Source organism: Melanotaenia boesemani, chromosome 21 (assembly GCF_017639745.1).
Source record: "Melanotaenia boesemani isolate fMelBoe1 chromosome 21, fMelBoe1.pri, whole genome shotgun sequence".
NCBI classification, from domain to species: domain Eukaryota; kingdom Metazoa; phylum Chordata; class Actinopteri; order Atheriniformes; family Melanotaeniidae; genus Melanotaenia; species Melanotaenia boesemani.
The window spans coordinates 5,855,940-5,882,876 of record NC_055702.1 but is presented as its reverse complement, the minus strand read 5'-3'; the positions used below and the strand labels follow the sequence as shown (position 1 = coordinate 5,882,876).

Below are 26,937 nucleotides of genomic sequence, written 5' to 3'. Positions count from 1 at the left end.
AGAGCACAAGAAAAGAAGAGAAAAATGTGAAACCTCTTCATGAAAATGAAGATAATTAGTGAGCTTACTTACATTCAAACATTAAAACAAGCTAAAGTGCTTCTACAGTTATAAATGTTATGAACTGGGATATTATTTCATAGCAGTAATTAAAGGGTCCATTTTTATCCCATCAAAGCCTGGAGCACCTGCTGGCCGACGGTGAACGCCTGGTTGTTGAACTGCTGCAGGAACTCGCTGGCCATCTTGTCCGAGTCGACGGGGCTGCTGTCGATGAACTTCTTCTGCAGGAAGTCGACTTCTGCCGTCATGCTGCTTATACAGTCGCTGGACTTGTCAAACTTGTAGTTTGTCACTAAGGGGGTGTGAAACACAAGGAAAGAAGGTTTACGCTTTAGATGAAGAGCACCGTTGCTGGATCAGTTCAAACAGGAAGCAGCACCATGTTCGCTGCTGGTCTAACTCAGACTAAAGCTGACGTTAGTGAGGCTTTTGGCGACGGCTAAATTAGCTGAATCAGCAACATAAGTACGTCACCGTAAAAGAGTTATGATATGAAACAAATCCAAACCAACAGCAAGATTAAAATCTATTTTTTAGCGTCCTGTGTGTTTCTGTTTGGCTTTGTGCACTTTTTTTTCAGCTGTCTTCTAATTTTTTTCCATACAGACAAATCTGATTTTTTATTGCACATCACAGGTGTGAATGAGAATGGAGGACTAAAATAAAGAGCTAAAAGAAGATAAAAAGCAGATGAAGTTGGACAAAACTGCGTGATATTTGGCATGTGATGAATGATCAATCTAACCTGATTTGTGGAAACAGAAGGACTACTTCATTTCTCTCTGTCTTTACAAATAAACTGTGCAATGATTTGTAAATGACTGCACCCTGGTGCATCACAAAGGTGCAAAAGAAGCAAAACCAGTGCCCATCCCGTTTTATTTGGATAACAAGCAAAGAGGACAAGTCAGTTAACTGTACGCAGCTCTTTGCCAGAAGCAGAAAACTGAAGCTAGTCGAAGGGCAGACTGGTGTCCCGTCAGTACAAAAGGCAGCAAAGCCTCATGTGATGTTGCATCATCATATATATCTCTTGTAATTACACAGGACATAGCCATATTCATTTAAAGATTTGTATTCGCGCAGATTTTCATTTGAATGAACGCCGGGCTTCTTAATGGACTTTGACTCATTTAACTATTTGTTTAGAAAACTCTGGGATCTGGTCATTTTTCAGCATATTTGATAACTAATTAACTGATGGACTAACAGTTCAGCTGCAGCCGCTGCACGAGGCTAAGCTAACCGTGTCTCATTTTGTGTGTTTGCAGTAGGTCTAAATTCTCTTAAATGCATTTTAAAGGTGTTTTGAAGTGAATGTATTTACTTTTTGAGCCCTGTGACATAGAAAACCCAGGTGAGATCACTTAGAAATACTGCCAGCTTAAAATCAGACTTCAACCTCTCAACTATGAAGCAGGATTTCATGAGCGAATAATCAATTATTGAGTTAACAAGAATTTATAAATAAAATCTGAACTTATTAAAGAAGTTTAGTAGAATCGTGTGTTAGGAAACCACACACATCCTGTGATGTCTAAATGTAGAAACTAATACGATTGTTTATTGAGAAATAAATGCTCACTTTGAAATTCACAGCTACATGTTTGTTTTTTGTTTTGTTTTTTTTTAAAGTCACATCAGGGACAACAAATGACTGGAAAGGTTGCAGATAGCTAACAGTTAATAAGTCATTTTTACACGATTAATCCTGATTGGGAACATACAGCAGCTATCTCCAGATTTATTAGAAAACAGTGGGCTGCCATGTTTCAGTGACTGGGGAGCAGTTGGGGGGGTTAAGGACTTTGCTCAGGTCCTAAAAGTCACCCATCCCTGGTCTGAAAGACTCTACAAATATGAGTCTCAATCATTCGATCTTTATTTTTATAGCCCTGTTCATGCTATAGAAAAATGACTGCCTCCATCATAGTTTTTTTAAAGCATACATAATTCTTCCAACTTTCTTTTTCTTTTCCAAACAGAAATGTTTCCTAAACTTATTTTCACCATTAGATCTGTTAACTTCATATTATTTTCTGTTGAAATTATAGGTTAAATGACATAAACACAACACCGATTTTACACAACACCCCCACCTTCTTGTAAACAGGGATGCTCATCATCCTCCTTTTCATGCAGCTATAACCTGTGTAATAGTCTGAAGCCTCTTAAATCGAACGCAACATGCAGGTTTACAGTAGATTTACTTGCATCTGTGGTCTCATTACGTTCAGTTAAACAGCAGTGTCTGCGTCCTTTAGGAGTGGTAAAACAAAAAAAAATAAAATAAAATAAAAAATAAATTTTAAAAAAAAGGAGTGGCAACGCAGATCTGTAAGAGTGTTGCAGTCTGTTATAATCAGTGACTCCTTTAAACCAAATCTGAAACACGGCAGAAATCTGCATGTGTAAATGTTTACAAACGTCTCCGAGTGGCTCAGTATGAAAATGAGATATAATGAAAGCAGTTAACTTCCAGATTGAGCCGTCATCTCAGCAGCTGCTAAGCAGTAAGGAAAAATTACTCCTGTAACGCTGCCACATTCACCAGATCACAGTTACCAGGAAGAACTGAATCCACTATAGAAGTCATTTTAATGCTTAAACATGTCGGAGGTTTAAACAGGAAAAAGACTTTAGATCTTCTGATCTTCAGCTACTACGAGTCGTGGCTCTGTTGCCTTTAGGGCTGATGAAAAAATATGCTGAAAACTTGATGAAGCTTATTCATTTTCCCAGTCTTTAGATTATGTCTGCAGCTCCTCCTTTCATTCCTGGGATGAAGACAGAATGATAAAAGAGAGCATCGCTGTGGCCTGAGGGGAGATTGACGTCACATTTATCAAAGAACAAGCCTCCTCTTCTTTTGGACGCTGGCCAGCCTCTGACACAGACTCACAGTGAAACCGTGCAGATATATTGTTAAAAGTCCTGACATCTGCAGGGTAAATCATGTTCATCTACTCCTAGTGTCACCTGAAAAAAGCCGCTATCCTCTGTAACCTCACACATAATTAGAACTCAGCGTGATATCAGGAGTCAGAAGTTTTGCTGGCAGAGAGGAAAGTCTGCAACCCTTTCAAGTCTTTTGAATCTTTCTAAATCTGATGCTCCAGGCACTTAAATTCAACAGGGACAAGGTGTCTGGAAATAAAAGACTATGAAGCCCTGCTAATCAACAGATGACAAAGTAATACCAGTCAGCACAAAAGGTTGAGGATTAGGAGTCTGTACAGCCTGTTGATGCATGTGTAAAACCAGAAAAGTTTTACAAACAGAAGCCATTTACAACTAATCTTTTCATTTTAAATAATATATTGGTTTAAATGTGACACGCTGTAATAATTATTGCACATTATCAATAAGTTTAGGTGCAGTTGGATCTTAAAAACACAATAAAAATGCTTTAAGTTTGCACTTTTAAGTGTTTGGTTTCTTTATTTTGCTTGTACTGCCCCCAACTGGCCAAAAAGTGCAAGTTTAGCTCTTCGGGCTTACCTTTGAGGTCACATCCAAGACTGAGACTTGCCCATTTTCTCTGAAAGGAAGAAAAACAAAGCACTAGTTTTAGTTTCATATATTTTCCTTTGTAAAGTCAAACATTGTTGGGATGGAAAAAGAAATAAGACATTTTACACAAAAACTACCAGCCAGAAGACAACAAAATGTAAATCACTACATGTTGCACAGTGCAACACTCCTCTGGAGCTGGCCTTATTTCACAACACTGGTCAATGAGGAAACATAGCTACAATCCAGATCTGCAAATCTTCCATGAGGATTGTTTCTACACACCACACAAGCTCACCATGTGGTCACCACTGACTGTGTGCTACTTCATTTAACAGTGAAATAAGATCCTGTGGAGGAGGTTACTGCAGTACCTGTGTGCACTTGTGGCTGCCAACTTTATAGACAGTGGAAGAGCAGGCAAAGACAGGCAGTAAAAAAGAAGAAAAAGCAGTGACAGACTGATCAAGACAAACACAAAGAGCCACATTGAGAGCTCAGACAATCACACAGCTCAGTTCAGAAGTTTACAAATTAAAAAATCCAGTGTGAGTGTTTACAGTTGACTTTTAGGTTAAAACTGTGGGTGCAAGTCAATAAATATATATATCTATATCTTATAAAGCAAGAAAAACCTGCTGTGGGTTTTGTTACAAGGTAAAGCACAAACAAATCTTCCTTTAAAGTTATTCTTTATTACATCTGCAGGCTTGAAAGTAACAAACAGCTAACATCTGGCAGCCATGTTGTCACTGAGGAGCATATCATACCTGTGCCAGACTGAAAGCAATGGAGCCGATGCTCACTTCGGGATGCTTCCTCAACGTGAACACAAACTCCCGTTGGTCAATGCACACAATCACGTGTCTGCAGAGAGATGACAAACAAAACAATGGAGGAAAGGTTGCATTGCGGGGGGAAAAGAAAGTAGGCTTCCTTATTTTTGTTCCACTTTCTCTAGTTCTAGTCAAGGTTTTCAGGTATCACACCGGGATGGGAAATGTTTGTGAGGATTATAGATGAAAGCATAAAAATAGCAAAATTATATCTTTATCATTTTAGGGTCATTTATACAATTAATAAATACGTAAGTAAATAAATATTACAGAAAAAAAATATTTTGAGAGCTTTGATTTTGTACAGTATCAGTTAGAATAGTATGTTTACATGCATTTTACATGGTATTGGTCATGCTAACACAATAAACACTGTTTTTAAGCAGTACTGTCTTATAACCCAGTAACTTCCAGTTAAACCTACACAGGCCATATTTGCCAAATGACCCAAAAAGTAATGGGCAGAAATTTATTTAATTATTTTTCCATTTGAAGCCTTTATTTGGTCCTTTAACAAATTGTAATGTAAAAATAAATAAGTTGGACTTCTTCCTACTCCTTTTGATGTCTTGATATACCTGATACACATTTAGGTATTGTGTCTTTTTAATATGTTCAAAACAAACCATCCATCAGTTTAAAAATTAATTTGTACAGTTCATTACTGTGTGATATGCTAGAATTAATTGTGTAGTGCACAATTTATCCACCAGAGGGAAGAAGACAAGTATCAGATTGTAAACAATAGAGTTTTGAGTAAAGTTTTTTTAACCATAAAGTGATGCAATAGGTGTCAGAAAATGTGTGTATCAAATATTATATGCATTTGATGAAAGAGTTAAGTCTCACTGAAACTCCTGCACACACAAACCAAGGTGCAGAAAAATGCTTTTTCTAGAGAAAATGAAGCTCTAATACACAATAGAAAAAACTAAATTCAGATCATTTTATGTACACTGCCATACTCTTTAAATAAACATTTTAAAAAAAGTGTTTTTAATCTGATCACATTCTTCTCTTCTTCTAAGATCATATTTTGTTGTGCTCACTGTGATAACCATGAGTCAGCATGGGATTCCTGGCCAGTCTTTAGCTATACAGTCCACACCAGTGTTATTAAAACAGGTTTCATCCACAAATCTGGCCTTTTTCTTTCCTGCATCCAGCACATCAACTTTAACAAATGAGTGTGATCTTGTTACCGCTTCCTTCAACAGATGCCACTGCGACAAGTCAGTGTCAGAGGCTTTAAGGCTGTTTCTTTAAGCAAAGTCACATGTATCAGAGAAAATCCACTTACAGTTCAAATTGTGGCTCCTTATCATTAATGATGACACAGTTGGTCAATGACAGCTCATCTGTGGGGCATTTAACCGCTTTCAAAGTCTGGAAGAAGATCAGAGAAAAGAATTCAAGTCTTAATGTTTATATGCAATATTTCCTCAAGCTATATTTCTGATTACTTCCTGAAAGGTTATTTATGAGTTATAACATCATCTTGTTCTGTTTTTCTGGTCTAATGTCCAGAAAAGCTCACTTTTACATTTGAAGAGAATGTTATTTGACCAACAATAAAGCTAAAAGGGTCAATATTTACCACTATTTATTATTAACCAACTGATGCTACAGCTCCATCTTTGTTGATGCAGGTTTAAGAAAAACGATACTTGACATTTGATGATGTTGTAAAATTCAGTTTTTGAAGATGAGAGTCAAACAGAGCTAAACATTTATAATAAGAGTGCACAATCTTGTCGTACCAGTGCGGACATCTTGTCAAAGCAACAGTTGTGGATTCACAGGGATAATAATACACACCATTTACAGACCATACGTACTGATCCACATGAAGCTACACGGCTACAGAGGAGAATTATTTCAGGGCATTTCCTTAGAGGTGTTATTGCTCCTCCTTCAGAGAACAAATTTGTAGCAGACCACCAGAAAATTAACTGCTAATGCTTATCTCCAAACATCAAACTTAATCGAGGTCAAGGATTTTAGTAACTAGGCTAAAGTGGCCACCATATATTGATAATTTAATTCATGCTTTTTCAGTAAACAAACTGCTGTGCTGCAAAGCTTAAATGTCACCATAAGCCTTTTTCAAAGGGAGCAGTGAAATTTTAAAAATCTAAAGGGCATAAATTAAAAGTTAAACATAAGTTTATGGAGGGCTGTAGTTCACTAGGTTAAGTCTGCGCAATATGCAAAAGCCAACTAAAGAGTTTCACCACACTACCCTGGGTTTTATTTCTAAGAAAGACCTTTGCAACAAAAATAAACAACAAAGGCCCTGATTCATCTATACTTTCGTCTTCAGTGTTTGTCATTTGACTTCTGTGATTTGTGAATCATTGTTTAGTATTTAAAAAAAACAAGTACACTGGTGCTTTACATCATTAACAAACTGGGAAATCCACAGAAGATGACAGTTTGATGACCGTGGAATCCTTCCCATGATAAAGTTCACTTCCTCCCGGCATTTAGATAAGATGCTGGTTTATTTATTTAAAAACTACCCATTTTTGTAACTTGTCTGGTTTTGCTTTGCGAAGGTACGTTTTTATGAACGCCTTTCTTTACTTTCACACCTGTCACTCTTATTCATTCTTATCATTTATAGGATTTTTTATTTTAGCTCCATTATTTTCCTCCTGGGGATCCTCTGTGCCAGGAGCTTTGCCTGCTTGGTCTGCTGGGTAATTGCCATGGGGATCCCCTGTGCCTGGGTGGTTGGGGAGGGTCCTGCACCCCTATGGTTATGATGTGGACCCCTGCCTGCCCAGATCTGGGGCCTCATTTATCAAACTGTGCATAGCAAAGCAAACTACAGGTGGCATCTACAGTGCAAAAATCAAATGCTGTGCATTTCTACTTTCAGATTTTAAAAAGAATGCGCACGCACGTCCCACGCCCACATGGTGGCTATTAGGGATGCACGATATATCGGCATTAATATCGGTATCGGCCGATGTTAGTTATTTTTTAACATATCGGTATCGGTCCGATAAGCAAAACTGGGCCGATATTAACAGCCGATATTTATTTTCGTATAATTGCTGATTGTGTACATGTGTTGGAAGGTTTGGCCATGCAGCCATGTTTGGACATGTGACAGCGATGCAGCACTACATTGTGGGATGTAACTGAAGCAAGAAGCAATTTCAGCTGTGTGGTAATTTTTCACGGTGTAAAAAGAAGGTACTCGAAAAGCAGTATGCAATATCCGCAAAGTCGAAGTAATGCGAGGAGGATGCCGTGTCAACCCGTTCAGAACCACATATTTGATATGTCATCCGAAAAACTGCCATCCAGAACTTCACAAACAATGGTGGGAAGCTAACACCCCTAATGTTTGCTTTATTTTCACTTTGTACAGAATTTGATAATCTTAAACCTTTTAAAAAAATATATATATCGACATCGGTAAAAATCGGTTATCGGCCATAACAACTATATTAATATCGGATATCGGTATCGGCCAAAATTTTCATATTGGTGCATCCCTAGTGGCTATAAATGGTCAGGTGGATGCCTATAATAAACCTTCATCATATCATTTGCATGATGTCTCGGGAGGGAAAAAGAGTTAAGAAGTGGAATTTTTCACTTTAACATTTTTTGTAAAGGGGGCTAAGAAGACTAAAGCCATGAAAGCCACAGGCCCAGATACCATCAGCTCCAGGGTGCTCAGAGTGTGCAGACCAGTTCAGTGAGGTGGTCCCGCATTTGTTCACCTTCAGCCTCTGTTTGGAGAAAGTACCAGTATTGTGCTAGACCTCCTGAGTGGTTCTGGTTCCCACAATAGCCCACCCTAGAAAACTAAACCACTAGACCCACCGCTCTAACTTCCCATCTGATGTAGAACATGGAGAGGATCATTCTTGGCCATCTATGCACGAAGGTGAGCTCGACTACGCTGGACCTGTTGCAGTTCTCCTACCAACCTGGCATCAGGGTGGATGATGCCATCATCTACCTGCTGCAGAAGTCCCTGTCTCACCTGGACTCCCCTGGGAGCAAGTCATGCTCTTTTACTTCTCCAGTGCTTTAAACACCATCCAGCCATTACTGCTGCAGCTGTACACCACGGACTTCAGCTACAACTCCACCATCTGTCATCCGATGACTATAGCTAAAAAATGAAGAACCTTCATTAAAGAAGGAAGAATCGACAGACTAATTATTTTCGCTTAAGGCGTAACTAGTGACAGTTTACTACGTAGCTTTAGTTCATTTTCTGCCCATTTAATACTGTGACACTTTCTTCGTCCAACTACAAAGTCGTAACTAATTTAGCCTTTAAAAGCCGGGGCAGAGTTTGCTCCCTTGAGCAGCATTTGAATACACAATTCAACAGCCATTTACAACAGACAACACAACTCCTGCTCTCGGTGTTCGGGGGCTGAAACACATGTAGACTTCACATATTTATCTATAAATATACAACTAGCAATACAAGCTAGAAGCAGTGATAGTAGTCATGAGATCTGCGTTCGTCTTCCGGGCTGCCAGCGAACTTTTGACTGACAAGTGTTCCTGCCACACAGGCTAGGGCTGTGTTGGCTTACTTTACGTGTAAAAAGCCGTTGGTCCTCAAGCTCTCTGTTAGGCTCAGTATTCCGTGTAATCAGTTCGTAGTATTTTTGTGTTTAAACTCCAACATTTGTGTAATAAGAACTCACCCGAGCGGCCATCTTTGTAGTACTCTTTTAACTCCTGTTCAAGTGAAATTGGACATAAAGAGTTCCGCTGACAGAACAAATACAGAAGTGAGGCGTCTGTACGTAACGTCACTTTGCGTCATTACGTACCATTCAAACGCAACTCGTCACTCTGCATTAAAATAAGCGGCCATAAAGAATGGATGGATGGATAAAAATATACATTATCAACAGATAGTTTATCAGCCTTTTAATTAAAATGGCAAAATTTCATATCTATGCAAATATACAGGAAGACAACCATTGTTTATTTATTTATTCAGCAATGTAAGTAGTTCATTCATTCATTAAAATACTGGATTAATAAGTTATTAAAACTGCTATAACCTGTAATAAATCTTAAAAAAAAAAAGTACCTACATCTAAAAGACTTGTGAAAAACTGACTGAAACTCAGAGCCACATGTTGAAATTTTTATTTGAAATCAGAACAAATGAGACCCACATTTTCACTTTAAAGCAACACTGCTGAACTTTGGCTAATGAAGGCTAACTCAGCATCTGCCATGCATCCTACCTCTTCGCTGAGACTCTCCAGCCAGTAAAGCAGTCTGATGTTGACTCGTTTTATCCTTTGCTCTGTCACTTTCTCTTTCTTTGCTTTCTCTTATGATGTCCTCTTGGGTTTCTTTGCCATATCAGTAATCGTGCACATCCAAAACTGCCATTATGCTAATATCCAGCTGCTAAAGCGTGAAGCGCTGCTGTAAAGCCAAACAATGTGATGCTCCGAGCTGAAAGAAAAAGTTATGAAGTGTGGTTCCTCAGCCTCAGCGCACTGCAGGGTAACTATGGCTCAAGAAATGTGTATAATGAATGTCATATGCTATCAAAACGGTTCAAGAGGCTCAGAGTTTTAAGGTAGGAAACCTACGTAGTGTTACATTCCAGTCAGGTGTGTTGGAGCAGGGACACATTGAAAACCTGCAGGACTGCAGCCCTCATAGTGCTGAATTGAGTAGCCCTGGTCTAGGTGAAAACCTGCACCTTCTTTGAGAATAGCTCTTTAAGTCTTTAATATTAATGACTTGGAACATAATTGTATATATTTAAGCATTGCAGAATAAAAAATAAATTTAAATCTGACCTCAAACAGAACTGCAATGCCCCAGAAATTGATTTACTTTGTAAGTAATCTTTGGATAAAGTGTTTGGCTAATAATGGATTCAATAAAATATACATTTGATGTGGCCATTTTAAAATAAAAGACAATCAAGCTCTTACTTAAACCAATTTAATGCCCTTTGGTTAGTTCATTTAAAATTAGACCAACAAAAGAGGTTGTATAAACCTTAGAGTGGCATTTTTGGGGGACATTTGAGAAAAAATAAAGTTTTCAGACTGCATACTAATGTCATTAAATGCATTTCAAAGATTCTTTTGCATCATGAACAGTTCTGTCAGCAAAGATTTTGTTAGCAAGACACAAGACAAAATCAGTAAAATACAAAATATTTATTTTTTGAAAATGTCTTTGTAAGAGAAAAACAAAACCAAAAAAAAAAAGAAAGAAAAATCAAAACCAAATCAAACGCATACAAATTGTTTGGTTACTAGCATACCACACTAGTGCTAGGAACTAACAATGGAGAAGTGTTCATTCAGGGAAAACTTACAGATGTTTAGAGGCAATGAAAACATCTCCCACCCCTACCCTGTGTTTTCATATTGCACCCAACACTGAGGCAAACTGAAGTGCCGAAAAAGTGGCACTAGTGGTGAAATGGCATCCTGTCTGTTCGATACTTACATCAGCAGGAGGGGTGAACATGTGGCAACCATCTGATTTTCCTTTTTTTTTTTTTTTTTTTTCAACCAAAACACTAAAGACAGAAACAAATAAAGAATTTAATATGCATCTGAAATAGAAGGGGACTTAGCTGTTGCCTTTGATATGGCCAAAAAACAAACAAAAAAAAAAAAAAAACAAGAGCTGGAGGGAGCTCTTGGACCAAAGTTCAGTTTCCCAAAGAAAATCCCAACCTTCCAAAAACTAAACGGTGTGCTTCTGAACGATATGGACAAGAGGAAAGAGAAAGCCTCGCTGCAGCCGGGAGCAGAGCAGAGGCCATAGAGGTCGATGTTGCACCTGTGAGGTTGCAGTGGAGTCAGCTTAAGGCTTGGCAGGCCCAACCTTACAGCAGATAAAAACATATTTTTTCTTAAACCTTTTTATTCTTTTCATTGTGGTTGAACAATATTCCCTGATGGCCTGATTTGGCCGCTGAGTGTTATACAGAATCCTGAAGAGATATCAAAATGAAAAGAAAAATAAAGGAAAAGTTATGAAATTGTCCATTTTGGGAGGAAGAGGAGGAGGAGGGGATGTTTGATGGAGGAAATTCTGTTTGTTGCAGTTTGTGGGACTTTACGTTGCTCTCCCTTGTCCCCTTCTTTTAAAATTTGACATACGCTGTTCAAAAAAAACACACGCAGTTCCTCCATCTCACTGCCGTGGTAATCTGCTCTGAGGATGGAGGACACAAAAACATTTAGAGCAGGAAAAACAAACAATTAGGGCCGTGAAAATATTGGATTCCTAATATTTCCTCACCTATGTCAGCTTCTTGGCTTTGTTGTAAAGCGAGTCCACGACTTTGCTCATGTTTTGAATTGTTTCCAAAGCTGCTTCGTATGTTTTGTCCACTGGCGGCTCTTCAAAAATGATCAAGACACCTTCACCTTGGTCGAGGATTCCTGAAGAAGACGTGTGAAGTTACATTTCAACAAACAGAAGACTCCTAATTCTGCTTGGTAAGGGCATATTTGTGACATTTAACATTTTAATTACCATGAAACTTCTTGTCCAGAATCATCTGTGATAATTTCCTCTCAACATCACCCTTTAAAATAAGAAATGAGTAAAAACAGAAGTCAGGGTCACAAATAAGTTTAAACTGAGGAAAGGCTTCAGTTTTCTTTTAACTTACCTTTGATAGTTTGATTAGACTTGATATGTGTTCTATCTGAAATCAGGAGGAGAACCAAACTAAATTAAGGCTGCTGAGGGTAAATGTAGCTGTAAATACCAACAGCTCAATGTCATGTTTCCTGTAAACAGTGTTCTCACCTGTACTCTGGAAAACGGTTCGATGACTCGGATGAGGTTTTGTTCCAGCAGGTTGTCATAGAGCTTGGCCAGGTGGGTGTTAATGATCGGATCGTCCCGCAGTTCGGCTTTATACTCTGTGAGAGCCTGAAAAATGGAAGTCTTTGAGTCAAAGTTTTCTAACACTCAGTAAGGAAACTTGGGGCGTGTCTCCAGCTGGCTCAAGCAAGCACTACACTGACCCAAACCTCCCTGTAACTTTACAGTAACCTTCTAAAATATCAAAATATTTTCATTAAATTTGTTTTGTTGTAAACATAAGAAACTACACATCATGCAGGTTATCTTTTGGAATTAAAATCAGCTATTGCTGGTGGAGCTAATGAACCTACTAAAGAGCCACAGCGTTGTGCGTTCAGGCATTTTATTCAGGTGGTGCTTTTCTTTTAAACAGGCCCTTATACAGGCTGCAAATGCTCCCGCCCAACTGGGAACAATAGAAGAAAAAGAAACAAAAATAAACAAGTTGGCACGCAAAAAAAAAAAAAAAAAAAAAAAAACTGCTATTAGGACACACGTCTGTATGATGAATGCTGCACTGAACAGTTATCAGAAACACCAGCTACGTTTACATGGACAAATATTTCATCTGTTCAATTGAAATCAATCTGATCAGAGATTCCAGCTGACATGTTTCCATGGTGACCTGATCAGCTGTATTTACACAATTTAATACGATTGTAACACTTTTGACAAGCCCAGTGCCTACTAGTTTGGAAGAAGTGCTTTCTTTTTATTTTTGAACCTTTTGACTGTCAAAATGCTAAATAATCCTCAACTCTTTCAGTTTCTAACAAAAACGTCTCCGCCACAGTCCTGTTCTGTTTTGCTGCCATCATTTTTTTCAAGCCTTCCCTGAAACTCATTACATCACGTGACCCCCACGTGGTTTAAGCATGAGAAGAGACAACATGCACCACAAATGGATCGGAATGAGTGTATACATGGAAGGGGCCAGGGAGGGGAATAAAAAGAGATGTGGTGTCAGACCAAAACCTGACCCTGAACATCAACAAGACCAAAGAGACAGTGGTGGACTTCTGGAAGAAGGAGAGCAGCAGGATCACCCCACTTAGCACTGATGGGAGCCAGTGGAGAGAATCCCAGACTTCAAGTACCTGGGGGTGCACCTCTCTCAGAACTTAACCTGAACTCTGCATTCAAAACACAATCAGGAATCCAGGCAGCGACTGCACTTTTTCCAGAGGCTGGGGTAGTTTAAGCCCTACTGCTGCCCAATCAGGAGGGCATTTTGTTTCTTAAGTGTTGCGTGCCCTTACAGGACAGATCTCCATCTAGTATGACAAACTCCACCATCAGAGACCAGCTTTCCCTGCAGAGGGTGGTGCACTGATCTAAGCATACCATTGGAAGCCCCATACCCCCCCCCCCCCCCCAACCCCCGCCCGCCACCTCTCCGCAGGAAGCTTACACCAAGAAGGTGTGGTCAACACCTCATAAATTACACAGGATGCTTCCCACCCCAATGCTGGTCTCTTTAGACTGTAGAGATCAGTCAGGCGTCTATGCAGAATTAAGGCCTAAACGGAGGGCAGGTAGTCCAGCTTTCATATAGTGCACCTATATAAACCAATGATCTTGAGGTTTTAAGCAATTGCAATTAAAGTAGGATTTTGTACTGAATGCAGATTATTATTCATTTAAGGCTAGGTAGCTATCACGTCCCACTGCTAAGTAGGGTTGCAACAATTAGTCGACGTTGTCGACAATAGTCGACAATAAAAATAGTCGACAACGAATTTAGCCGTCGACTATTGTCGGCAAAAAAAAAAAAAAACTACAGAGTGAGACATTGTCTTCTAATCCTATCTCTGCTGAGAGTTGCACAATGCACATGCGCAAAGAAGGGAAAAAATATTGAGTGAGACATCTTCTTTTTTTTTTTTTTTTTATCTCTGCTGAGAGTTGCACATGCGCAATAAAGTCCGCCAGGGAAAAAATATGGTAGCGGACCAAGGAGGAAAACCGCAGCGGAGAATGTTAAAAGTGTGGGATAACTTCACATCAAACTTACAAAATAATTTAAATACATGTGAGATTTGTAAAGCGGACCTTGTGTACCATGGAAGTACGTCTGCAACGCTCGAACATTTAAAGAGGAGGCACGTCGGACTTACTTAACAACCTCATGCAAGATTTCAAAGCTGAAAGTGAAATAAGATCCATATATAGCCTAATAATCATGAGATACATAATCCTATTGGTCGACTAGTCGTTTTAATAGTCGGTGACTAATCGACAATCAGAATAGTCATTAGTTGCAGCCCTACTGCTAAGCCCTTTTCACATTTCACTGCACGTTTTACTCTGTATCTCAATGCATTTATCTAAATTCTTTACTTGACAGTACCTTTAAAACAAGTCAGAAGCACTGAGTTTTAAGATCATAAAAATATGTAGTGTTGCTTTACAAAGACAGTTTGAAATGGACATGCACAAAAGGCCATAGAGCAAAATCTGATGGGATTTTAAATGGATCCTTACCTTTTCAAAGTCTGCTAACGATCTGTTCTTGCTGGCCTGGGCAATGCATTTCAGTGCATCTGTCTAAAATCCATAAATAAAAACATTTTGTGTTATTTTCATTCAATATTATCTATAAAAACTGAAATGTTCACTAGTTACACTAAACACAGAAAAGTTTACCTGTCGTCCGGCATATCGCAGGGCCAGTTTACCGCTGATCAGGGCTTGTACCTCCTCTGGTCTGAAAGCAACAAAAACAAATATGTTCATGATTCCAAGTTAGTGTGATGTTTCCATTATGACACTGGATGAATATTGGGGAGATTCACATTGCACTACTCACAAGTTGAGCACAATTTTGCACAGAAGCATGTATTTGAGTGCTGTGATGGCTCTGGGACTGTCGATGGAGTCGTAACCCTCGAAGGCCTCAAAGAAGTAGGAGTAGGCTGTCTTCCAGTCTTTCTCCTCTGCTGCATGGATGATCCCTGTTGCATTCATGACAGAACATCAGTTCGCATTCATGGCCAAAGAAAACCACATCAAGTAACAATGAAATGTGAAGTGAAAACAAAAACTTGCACGCCTGAAATGCACATTGTACCTACTTGAGCATGTTAACCTGCTCTGAGTGCTGCCTGACAAAAACCACTTTTCCATAATAGTCACAATAAAGTATTTTTCATTCATTTAATTTTTCATTTCATGATGCTGGAAACTACAGAATCATGAGTCAAAAACTGTGTTCTGCTCCAGAATCACACTGTTATGAATAAACACAAAACTATCATGACTTAAAGTTCTTTTAAACAAAAACCTGCCTGACTGAGATAATCATCAGCAAAGCTCAGTCACTGAGGATCAACCAAATATTTATTTTTCCAACAACTGTTGACTAACACAGTTGCTTCCCAGGTTTTGATTAATTCACTGTCTTTTTTCAAAGCAAAATATTATTCTAAGTATACTCGGGAGAACCCTATAGTTTAATATCTGAGACCATAAAAAAGACAAATACCCCAATTCTTTTTTTTTTTTTTGGACACGTTTCAGATTTTAGTCCAGGTATTGCTCTGGAAGTAGCATCAAACACATATAACCTGACTGCATGTCCAGTGCCGCCTGGAGCTTCGGAGGACAGTAAATGGCGTTGGCGGTGGTTCTGGCCGAGGTGAGAGCAGCGCGAGCCTTGGGCAGGTTACTGAGAGCGTGGTATGTTTTACTTTCAAGCAGCTGAACCTCCACCAGAAGAGCTTTGTCATCCATCTTTTTCAGCTCCTGGAGCAGCTGGGAGCCTGAGGAGAAGAGAAGAAACTAACAATTTACAGTTTGTCTTGCAGCATATCTTCACAAACAATTTATCTTGGGGAAAAAAAACAACAACAAAAAAAAAAAAACAGTGGTCCTGTCTTTAAAGACTCACCCAGAGCCAAGGCCTCCTGGTATCTTTTGGTATCAAAATAGAGTGAGATCAGTCGAGCCTGAAAGCAGAGAAAGTGATGTTAGATGAGCAGAGGACAGCTGTGTCAAACAAGCAACATGTAACACAAACCTGACAGGACAGCACTAATATCATCTAAACAGAAAGATAATCATGTTAGTCCTTGTAATTCTGTTGTGTTAATTCCAGTAATGTGTCTCCTCAAGATCTCATTACAAATATCAGATGGTGTATTACACAACACCATAGTTAGCTCTCTAGAAAAAGTACAAATCACTGTCATTTCCTAATTTTTCCACTTTATTCTTAATAACTGCACTCAATCCACTTATTTCATCCATTTTTTTTAAACAACTGTCAAAAGTAAAGATACTTATCTAGCTACCCTGTGTTTAAAAGTGTTAATGATGTGAAATGTAGGCGAGACGTTGTGATGGCATCCTCTTACATTTCCCAAAAGAATTAAGGATTCCGTTTGTGCTTCAGTAACTTTTAACAGAAACATAAGTAATCATTTACTTCAAATACAACATTTAAACACTATTTTACATTAGCTTCTGTTCAAGCTACCGATGCTGGACACATTTGTTTGTCTTTGTGTGCAAGAATGTCTCTCTGACTCAGTCCTATTCATGCTTCCTTGCAAGTTCTCTCCCTCCTATCCAAGCACAGTGTGCATGAGGAGCAGCCTACGCATTCCATGACTAACTTTACTTCATTACACACAGCGCTGTTACAAAACCTTGTTGATCCTATATTTTGTAATTCAGCCAAGAGCTCCACATAATCCTGGTGCTCATTTGGACCCAAATCTCTACTGTGACATACTAACATTATAGGTGATTTGCAGATATATCACATGTCAGCGAGTCTCCCTAGAATAATCTTGAGGCACTGTTTACAGATTTGTTGAGTTAAGGTTAGCAGTTTTCATTTGGTTTCAAACCTGAGCAACACCAAGTAAGTGGTATCACATATTCGATTTCAGTTTCTGGCTGAGGTCACGGCGACCGACTCCATCATCCCAACTAAAGCTACTATTTATGTTTGGGGATATCATTTTTGTTTTCAGTGTCATTAATCACAAGCTGTGTTTTGTGCTGACACGAAGCAGGACTGAGACAGGACAATTCCACTAGCTGAAGACAGATTCCTTTTATGAAATGTGACCCACTAGTTCTTCGTTGTCATTCATTACTGCAAAATGATCAGAATCAGTGTGATCTCTCTATCTTCACATGACGCTATCATAATGAGAAAATCTGGCTGCAGATGCGTTTTAAGTTGTAACGCCAATTACTCCAAATTGTATTGATGGAAGTTGGTGCTTACAGAGCATTTAAATAACGATGTTTTGCCTAAATAACAGCCCTGTTCTAGGCTTTCTTACCTCCAGAGCCTGTCGTAGGAAGGTCCTCTTCTCTGCCTTTGCCCACTCGATGCACTCAAGACACAGCTCAACCTCCTGCCCCGTGGCTGCCTCCATATCTAGGAAGAGGTCCAGCAGGGAGCGGACAAGCCGAGCTGCTTTGGCCTTGCTGATGGAAATCAGGAAAGGCCTCACAAATTTCAGCAGGCCCCCAAGTTCTGAATAGGAAAAAAAATTGCATGAATATCCTATTTAATATATATAACCCTATGATTAAATAAAAATAAACAATATCAATTTCATCTTGAGTGATTATCATGACATTACTATTGCTCAAATGTAATAATTAGATTACATATCGGAATATACACATGTAAAAGTTTTTTAAAAAGTTAAAACTTTACCTGCAGCTTGTCCAGTCTTTGCCAAGAGTGTCCCCAGCTCCAGGATGCTTTGTTCTTTAACCCTGACAGCTTCTTCATCGTCCTCCTGAACATCTCTTCTCACTGTTACAGAAAGTCAGCAAATTAACAACAGGACAAAGGGCACTTAACTCATGTTTTGAGCAATGAGTGATTTTACTGTGTCCCTTTTTGTGGCTTTTCAATTCACATCATCTGTTGGATAAACTCCCTCTCACTACAACTTCAATAATGATGCATCCACAGATCAGATAGGTCCTCGAAATACATTATCTAAATTATTATTTTAGAGTTCCAAAACAACCTGTTTGTCTTTACATGAGTAATGAGAAAGAAATTAATTTCTTACTAAAGAAATTTATTTGTAAAGATGTTAAATGTGAAGCTGCAGCAGTTCCTGACATTATGAACAGGGAATATAAATGTTTGGCTTTATCACCAATAAATAAATGCATCTATGGTTTAGTGATAAATTTACTAATAAATCATTTGACCTATTAACACCAGCGACAGGGAAACCAGGACTTGATGGTAAACAGGGAAGGACAACTTCAGAGCTAACGTGTTGGTGTGACAAGGCAGTTCGTGGACAGCGATCTTTATGGAAGCGTAATATATATATATATATATATATATATATATATATATATATATATATATATATATATATAACCAATAAAACCATAAGCACAAACACAGTAATTGAGAAATTACTGAGAAGTGCTTTGCTAATATAAAAACTGCTTGTCTTTACTTTGACATGGAGGTGTTTTTCTGTGTTGTGGTGACAACAGGCTAGCAACATTAGCCGCAGAAACAGCTATGCTAATGTGACAGCTGACCATAGAAAGTGTGCGGAATGACAAAATATCACAAAACCCAACTCTCAATTTAAAAAACACCAAAGTTCTGAGAACAACTAACTGATAGCGTCAGGCCTCCAGTTAGCAAAGCTGCTAAACGAGCTAACATCTATTAGCTACCAGTTACCATTAGGCACCATTCAACAGTGAGTCAGCACCGCACACCACCGGCTCGTGCTACTGGCATTTTCTAGCTAGCACGCTAACCCGGCCTGACGTAAACTGACTGACAAAAACTATCAAGAGAAGTCAGAGGGATAGTGTCTGTCTGAAAACGCAAAATAAACACTCACCTATAGAATGAAGAATGTCGATAGAGGCGTTGCGATCCGTGCTAATGAGAGACTGGGCTCTCTGAAATTCAACCACTGCCGCAGCCGCCATCTTCCTTATTCAAATACTACTTGAATGAAAATACGTGCATAGATTACGTTACTTAGCGTGGTGACGTTAGTGTTTGACATATTGGCGTTCAAAGATGTTTGGGAAATGTAGTCCGATTGAGAATTGAAGCGTTTGGTTTGCCTTCTTTGTACGCGGAATGTGAAATTTTCATTTTTGCAATAGAATTCTTGGAGGAACTATCATTACTTGTGTAAAATATTCAGGGGAAAAAGCTGCATCTGTGTGCAAAATTATCGCTGTCACTACATGAGCTCAACCAGTCACACTAGATCAAACTTTTCTCACTGTCAAACATGTTGAACTGACTTTGTCCTCTGAAACATCACAGATTAACTTTTTAAGACCTAGAACCCTATTGGTTTGACAGGCTGGGCTTATTTAATTTGTGCTTATGTTTAGGAATATGTAATAATAAAGGATCTGGTTGAACTCTAAATGTTAGGAAAATAACTTAAAAGTTTTTTTTTTTAAGTCTTTTTACATATGATACAACGGACCATCCATTATAAAACACAAGGACATAATTTCATCTAATTTTTTAGATGCCACAACATTGAAAGAATAATTCAGACTGAATTTATGTCACATGAAGCTATAAAAGTGTGAGCAACCATTAAGGCCCATTTATGTTCCCTTACGTCTGTAAATACAATGTCCATTTCAAACACTGACATACTAGTGGCATTGCTAAATTCAGAGTTCACTCCTGCAAGCCGACATGAGTTTCAGACACTGTTTGGTAGCAGTAAAGCATCACTATAAAGTTGTTTCCATTCATCCAGCACACCCTAAACACTGCATAGTCTTTCTTCATTAGTGTGACATGGTTATTGCTGACTTTTGTTGATTTCTGTAAATGTTTTTAACCTGGTCATCCATGTTTTTCTCAAGTACATGAAACAATTCAGTAACAGACAAAGACAGACAGATAGATAGATTAATAAAAAGAATACATAAAAAAACATAAACATGTCCAGCATGCTGGTCTTGGCAAGAATGGCCTTTGAACTAACTCAGTTGAACTGGGAGTTGAGCTTCAAAGGGATAAATAAACATTCCACAGTGTTTTTTCTTCTCAAGAATAAATTATACATATGAATTTAGAATATTAACTGTCACTGGAGCAGTAAAAACCTAAATATTATGGAACATGCTGATAAAAAATAGGAGAAAGCAAATACAGAAGCCCTGTTTTTGTGTCAAACGCTAATGTGATTTGTACAAAGATGTTTTGTTGTAGTACTGGCTAATTTTGTTTGTCTGTTTATGAATACTATGTTGTGGACAGTTATTGGGAGATAATTCGAAAGAGTAATTCTCCAAAACTTGTACACAAAACTCAGAGGAAACTTTCCATTTAGAATCATTGTATGTACTTTTTTTTTTAACAAACAGTCATCACAAAGGCTTAGATGCACCAAAAGGATGGATACATTATAATGCTGAGCAAACAGGATACAGTTTATTTTCCAGGTATGAACGGATACCCTCAGAGATTTGATTCTCTACAACATTTGATGATGCTTTACACTTGTGGATAGTGGGATCCTTAAAGACTTTGCAATTACATTGAGGAAGATTTTTCAGCAGTTGCTCCACAATTTTTTGGCTCAGTTAAGCGAACCTCTGCTCATTTTTATATCTGAGAGCCCATCTCTGAAAGGCTTTGCCTCTCAGAAATGTTACCTTTACACCCAGTCATGTTACTGACCTGCAGTTATGCTATTTGTCAAATGCTCCTCCAGTTGTTTTTGATTTGGGCCAATAACTTTTCCAGCCTTTTGTTGCCCCAATTCCAACTGTTTTGCGATATGTTGCTGCAATCAAATTAAAAAATGAGAAGATATTTTCCATGAAATTGTAAAATGTCTCAAATTTAACAACTGATATGTTGTTTCTGTTCTACAAGGAATAAAATAAGGATTTGCAAATCAATGCATTTTAATTTTATTAACATTTTCTATGGCATCGCAACTTACATGCATGCCAGATATATAATCTTTGAACTTCTAGAAAATAAATATATGCTAAAGTTGCTAAGTTTGTTGGGTATCTGCATCTTGTTTAAGTTGTCAAGGAAGACCGCCACGGTCAAAACGGCCAAATTATACACTGAGACATGTAAACACGTAAATATGTTTATTAATATGAGACAATCAGGTATATACAGGTAATACTTTGGCTGCCAACGTAGTTTAAATCTATTAAATGTTGCTTAGGTTAGTGCTGTAAGATGTTGCAGAGGAAAAGCAGATCTTTAGCTGCTGCTCTGTGTGGCTATAGGCGGAGCTATTTCTCCACAGAAAGCGCAGAGCGGCGCTCCACCACCACCTTTGCGTCAGCCACCCTCACAACACAACATCAGCCCTCGCAGCATCCGCATCTCGCCGCCAACCAGGACCAGGAGCACATCTTCATCTGAGCATCCATTCCACAACTGTCTACCGTCGTCTGCGCACTGCAGACGCCAGGCGCGCTCATCCACTACATGCGGTTTTTTTTTTCTTTTTTAAAAGATTTTGTCTCGGCTCGGATTATTTTCTTTGTTGCATTTGTACTCTCCGAGATGGTCTAATGTTTTAACAACATCTTTTAAAGGAAGAATACGCTCGAGACGCGAGGAGCATCACCATTGCATCGCGGTTATTACATCTCTGAGCTGCAGAGCTGGTGAGTTTGTTTTGATTTAGGGACATATTTGGTTTCATTATATTAGCAAAGCGAGGATATCCAACCAAGATGTGACCACATGCATCGAATTAATTCGGGATTTATTTTGTTTTATTTTTTGCTGAATCCATCAACATATTGTGACATTTTGTCAGGAAGGTACTGAAAAAGAGGTTTATTTCTCTCTTTAAGCCACCGCCTATCAAAGCCAGCCACCTAGTTTCGCTGCACAGTTTCAGCACCACGGAGAGCACCCAGCGTGTACTCAAACTCACAACCAGGAGGCCGACAAATCCTCCTATTTATACCAATCTGATAGACTACACTTTAGTATTTCTCAGCGTCTATGGGATCAGGAATCATGCTGATGATGGGACAGGATGATGGAATGAAGGGTCGAGCTTGTTGGATGCTGCGCATCGACGTTCTCTCGCATTCAGGCCACCGCAGTGCGCGGAATAAAATCAGCATTCATGCTCTTATTTACATTTTTAATTGAGATTATTTATAAATGACATTTGTTGTGTATTTTAACAATTCTTTGCAAAAAAGAGCCGTATTTTCCATCAAACGCGACCTTCACCTGTTAAAACGGTGTTTACGTTTCTGCCTTCCATTTTAGCGAATAAGGGGGGAGGAGGCGCGTGACTCACTCCGATCTGTCGGCCATTGCCTGCAAATCTGAGACTATAAAATGATTATGGATGTTTCCACACACGTAACTTAAAATGGAGAGCATTGGTGTGTTTTTTATTTGCTGCAAATGAACAGAAACTGTAGAATTAATAGAACATTTGAACCAGATTGATGATCTGCAGCAGAGAGAGAGAGAGAGAGAGAGAGAGAGAGGGTGGGTCTGTTCTATTTGTGTTAATTATAATCTATAGGCTAATACATTCCACCACTTACTGAGTCAAGTCAATACTGCTAATAAGCTGGGGGCTATTGTCAGATCAACCACTCAGGAAGACGTCTAGAAAGCAGATAACTATGATTTTATCTGTTATGAGCTCTTGATCACAGTTCTGATACGAAACTGAGAGAAATGCTACAATTAGTTATTAGTGTATGCATAATTTAAATAGATCCTCACTCGTTATTTTTCTGCTTTCAGCAGTGATCCCCCCAAAGCTGAAATACAGCAGACCCATCAGTAGAGGTGCTTCTCATCAGCTCTTCACAGGATAGTCTGCTCAGGTGCTTTAGATGCCCAGCAGCAGCCTGAAGGATTGAGGCTTTGAGACCCTCAGGATCTCCTCCCTGGCAGACACCCTTCTGACCCTGAAAGCTCCTGTGCGTTCCACCTACAGTCACCATGGGAACCGTGCTGTCTTTGTCGCCTACCTACCGAAAGGCAGGCCTCTTTGAGGATGGGCCTGCAACTGTGGGCCACTATACAGCGGTCCAGAACAGCAAGAACGCCAAAGACAAGAACCTGAAGCGACACTCCCTCATCAACGTGCTCCCTTGGAAGCGGATAGTTGCGGTGTCGGCCAAGAAGAAAAGCTCCAAGAAGGTGCAGCCCAACGGCACCTACCAGAACAATGTCACCCACCTAAACAATGAGAACCTGAAGAAGTCGCAGTCTTGCGCCAACCTGTCCACCTTCACCCAAGACCAGAGCACTCCAGCTCTCACCAAGAGCTCCAACAACACCACATCTTCAGTTAAGAAGGCGCCCCTGACCAACTCCAATGTGGCCCCCGGGACTCCTAAGAGGGTGATCGTCCAGGCCTCCACCAGCGAGCTGCTGCGCTGCCTGGGGGAGTTTCTGTGTCGGCGTTGCTACCGCCTCAAACACCTTTCACCTACTGACCCCGTGCTGTGGCTGCGCAGCGTGGACCGCTCCCTGCTGCTGCAAGGCTGGCAGGACCAGGGCTTCATCACCCCGGCCAACGTGGTCTTCGTCTACATGCTTTGCCGCGACGTGGTCTCCTCCGAAGTGGGCACGGAGCACGAGCTGCAGGCCGTGCTGCTCACCTGCCTCTACCTGTCTTACTCCTACATGGGCAACGAGATCTCCTATCCGCTTAAGCCCTTCTTGGTGGAGAGTTCCAAGGAAACCTTCTGGGACCGCTGCTTGTCCATCATCAACCTGATGAGCGCCAAGATGCTCCAGATCAACTCCGACCCTCACTACTTTACTCAGGTGTTTGCCGACCTGAAGAACGAGAGCCAGAAGGAGGAGGAGAGGAGCCGCCTGCTCATTGGCCTGGACCGGTGAGGGGATGCAAGGGGGTGAGGGAGGGGAGGTGGGGTGTACTCTAGTCTGGCATTTTGACACCTTTTAACCCTCTTTTGTGATGCTATTTATTAATTCTTGTCCACACGAACATACTGAGCCAGCAAGGAAGTTAACCAGACTGATAAACAATCTGACACTTTTAGGAGGGAGGGGTGTTGTTTCAGTATTCACAAAAAAGAAAAAATATCTATAAAAAAAGGGGGGGGGGGGGGGGGGGGGGGGGGGTTGTTAGAGCCAAAATGTATTTTCAAACTTGCAAAGGTTGGATTATCCAAGAATGAAAGCTTTTTTGGGGGAGGGATAATATTTTTAAAAAGGCAGATTTGGATAAATCCTTCACTGACATTCAGATTTACTATATCTCTAGATACTGAAAAGTTATGTAAAAAACACACTTAAAAATGAGAATAAATAAATAAATACAGGAAGCTACAGCAATGAATGTGGACAGGACTGAGGCTGCAACAGCCCACCAGTGACCTTCTGACTGTTTGACAATGTGATGTGCACTGCCTACCGCAGGAGGGTGAGGGCCATCGCCTGACTGGCTTCTTCACGCATCACTGATGAACAGACATCCCGGCTGGCTCTCTAGAACACCCACGTCCCCTCCACTAAACACGGATACGACTGGACATGTTTTTACTGCGATGCATATCTGGCCATCTAAGGAAAAAGAGCAGCGTGAGCCATCAGTGCTGGATCCATATTTTTGTGGGTTTCTGGCTCTACAGGAGGACTTATATAGATAGATCACCTGGGTGGACAGTGAGCACTGCTTTGTGGGACTTTTGCTAAAAACACAACAGCCAGTGGACATATATGGTGGGAAAAAAAACTCATGAAACAGGTTAACGGATGTTTTGCTCCACACCTTATGGAGGCTTATTTATTGCTTTTATTGAACAAGTTTTCTTTAATTTATCATTTTTTCTTTTTTTTACTTAGAAATGTAACGTTTTGCACGTGTGCCATGCAATTTTAACAGAGTCTCCTGGAGGGCGAGGAGCTATAATTTACTATTTTTACTTGATTTGTAAACCAATTGCATCTGCATTAGAGAATGCTGTGAACAAAGTGACACTAGTTTATTTAGCTATGCTTGCTAAAATAGGCTATTTGTTTACCAGGGAAATTCCTTTTGTACTTTTGTCGATAGGTTGTGTTACAACCACTTTGGAATGATGTTTTGATTTTTGTGCTCATGATTCAGCATAGAAAATGTTATAACAGTGCCATATCCTTGATGAAAATCCCACAGGAATACTGTAACCGTTCATCCAGCTGTTGAATGAAAAGGTGGATTTTTCATCTACTTATAACTACTTACTGACACTTCATTTATTGCCATTTATGTATTTATTGTTTAGGCACTTTCAGTGGGACTGATAAATCCTGATGGGAGACTTTTGGACTGAAAAGTGAAGGACAAGGAGAGGAGGGGTTGCTGACATAGCGAGGTGGGGTTATCTTTGGTGGGAATGAAGATTGATTTGGTTTATGCAAATGAATGTTGCAGGGATTTATGAATAAAATGCCCCTTAGATCAAAACCTCTGATTAATCTGACCATCACCAATGAGGCTTACTTAAGAGTGCCTTGCCAACAAAAAAAGCCCTGAAAATATCCTGATTTTAAAGCAAAACACAACCTGCTGTCCCACATATCAGAAGCAGAAAGCAATTTTTAAAGGGAGTAAAGTATTCAAATAACAACTTCTCCCTCATTATCGCTGCAGAAAAGCACGGTGCACCTTCAGGATAATCCCTCAGCATCATTTTTGTGTAGATCAGTGTGACGTGGCGTCGCAGCCACCCTTCTCGGGGCAGAAGGAAATGAGGCGACCTCTGCAGGTCTAATCACACTTTCAATCACAGACACCACTGGGCCAAAAATGATGCTCTGCAGTGTACAGCGGGAACTCCTTGACAACCAACCAGAGAGCATGCAGAGCACAGAGGATATGCAGCTTTTCATCTTTACTGCAGCTCCACCATTACCGGATAAGCTGCAGCAGCATCTCCTCAGAGGAAAACTTTATTGGTTTTCCCATCTTGTGTCACAAATGTGTATACTTCTTTTCTGTGCCAAGTCAGAGTAAAATGTAGCTTACTGTTAAGACAGTCTGCTAGGCTTCATTTGGACACACAATTTGGATGGGCGTCTGGGAAAAAAAGCAGGGCTTTTAGGGCTATAGGCCTCAAACACACACCTTAAACCATTCCCTCTCTGTCCACTTGAACTGACTCACTTGAAATGTGCCATGTTTCTTCACTTGCATCATTGAGTAGTTGTTTGTAAGCTTAAAAAATCTTGGAAAAAAAAGAAAAAAAGAAGTGATAGTTGAACATTTCCGTCAAATTCTTTTCTGTATCTGGTTGCGTACTTTGTAGATAAAAAGAAAACGAAACAGTGATTTAAAAACATCAGACAGAGAGAGAGGCGCTCAGTAGACTGCATGTGTGTGTGTGTGTGAATGAACATTTGAATGTGTGTGTGTGTGTGTGTGTGAATGGCAGCAACTTATTTGTACAGAAGAATGTGTTTGTTTTCTTATATGGACAAAGGAACATACTCCAACCACACACTGGTACTAGGACTTGGTGGGATGAGAAAAAGGTTGATTCATTTCTTTTTTGGGAAAAGACAAAAAATCTGTTGCTGTAATTTAAATGTTTTCTTTTTTTAGTTTGATTCTGCTTATTTTAATTTATTTTTGTACTGTGATGGAAAAATAAAATGCACTGATCGTTCAAGAGGTGTTGCATGTCTTTTTCTGCTTCTTGC

The 26,937-nt window shown here is 39.6% G+C and overlaps 3 protein-coding genes across 8 annotated transcripts in view; 1 reads left to right on the top strand and 2 right to left on the bottom strand.

Moving 5' to 3' along the window:
- The window catches only part of LOC121632052 (vesicle-fusing ATPase-like), a 36,655-nt gene extending 27,442 nt beyond the window's left edge, over positions 1–9,213 (bottom strand). For 2 of the 3 annotated variants that reach the window (XM_041973214.1, XM_041973215.1), the window contains exons 1-5: positions 9,101–9,199; positions 5,713–5,807; positions 4,347–4,443; positions 3,565–3,604; positions 189–355 (exon numbers count right to left, since the gene is read on the bottom strand). In XM_041973214.1, coding sequence (XP_041829148.1) covers positions 189–355; positions 3,565–3,604; positions 4,347–4,443; positions 5,713–5,807; positions 9,101–9,112 — 411 coding nt within the window. In that variant the 5' untranslated portion in view covers positions 9,113–9,199. Of the gene's footprint in view, positions 1–188; positions 356–3,564; positions 3,605–4,346; positions 4,444–5,712; positions 5,808–9,100 lie in introns of all 3 variants that reach the window. The other variant, XM_041973216.1, reaches the window with a different exon arrangement.
- Positions 9,214–10,359: 1,146 nt separating this feature from the next.
- Positions 10,360–19,238, bottom strand: psmd11b (proteasome 26S subunit, non-ATPase 11b). 2 transcript variants are annotated; one of them, XM_041973220.1, is made up of 13 exons: positions 19,124–19,238; positions 17,950–18,051; positions 17,567–17,763; positions 16,159–16,216; positions 15,836–16,030; positions 15,079–15,223; positions 14,916–14,976; positions 14,754–14,816; positions 12,210–12,335; positions 12,070–12,105; positions 11,931–11,982; positions 11,694–11,836; positions 10,360–11,606 (listed from the first exon to the last, which is right to left on the bottom strand). In XM_041973220.1, exons 1-12 carry the CDS (start codon positions 19,212–19,214, stop codon positions 11,694–11,696), a joined length of 1,269 nt encoding a protein of 422 aa, XP_041829154.1. In that variant the 5' UTR covers positions 19,215–19,238; the 3' UTR covers positions 10,360–11,606. The 2 variants fall into 2 exon arrangements, with proteins under 2 accessions (XP_041829154.1, XP_041829156.1); XM_041973222.1 differs by having other exon boundaries at positions 10,360–11,601.
- Positions 19,239–21,581: 2,343 nt separating this feature from the next.
- Positions 21,582–26,550, top strand: cdk5r1b (cyclin-dependent kinase 5, regulatory subunit 1b (p35)). 3 transcript variants are annotated; one of them, XM_041973228.1, is made up of 3 exons: positions 21,582–21,905; positions 23,023–24,125; positions 24,673–26,550. In XM_041973228.1, exons 2-3 carry the CDS (start codon positions 23,221–23,223, stop codon positions 24,692–24,694), a joined length of 927 nt encoding a protein of 308 aa, XP_041829162.1. In that variant the 5' UTR covers positions 21,582–21,905; positions 23,023–23,220; the 3' UTR covers positions 24,695–26,550. The 3 variants fall into 3 exon arrangements, with proteins under 3 accessions (XP_041829162.1, XP_041829161.1, XP_041829163.1); XM_041973227.1 differs by having other exon boundaries at positions 23,020–24,125; XM_041973229.1 differs by lacking the exon at positions 24,673–26,550 and having other exon boundaries at positions 23,020–24,129.
- The last annotated feature ends 387 nt before the right edge of the window (positions 26,551–26,937 follow it).

Bases quoted from the DNA above. Each gene is read 5' to 3' on its own strand.
- psmd11b (XM_041973220.1), bottom strand. From the start codon at position 19,214: ATGGCGGCTGCGGCAGTGGTTGAATTTCAGAGAGCCCAGTCTCTCATT. The intron at 15,224-15,835 runs GTTATATGTGTT...TGAATGCAACAG, and splicing joins GGCACTGGACATGCAGTCAG to GGATCATCCATGCAGCAGAG. The intron at 12,106-12,209 runs GTGAGAACACTG...TCCTGATTTCAG, and splicing joins AACCGTTTTCCAGAGTACAG to ATAGAACACATATCAAGTCT.
- cdk5r1b (XM_041973228.1), top strand. From the start codon at position 23,221: ATGGGAACCGTGCTGTCTTTGTCGCCTACCTACCGAAAGGCAGGCCTC. The intron at 24,126-24,672 runs GTGAGGGGATGC...TGCCTACCGCAG, and splicing joins CTGCTCATTGGCCTGGACCG to GAGGGTGAGGGCCATCGCCT.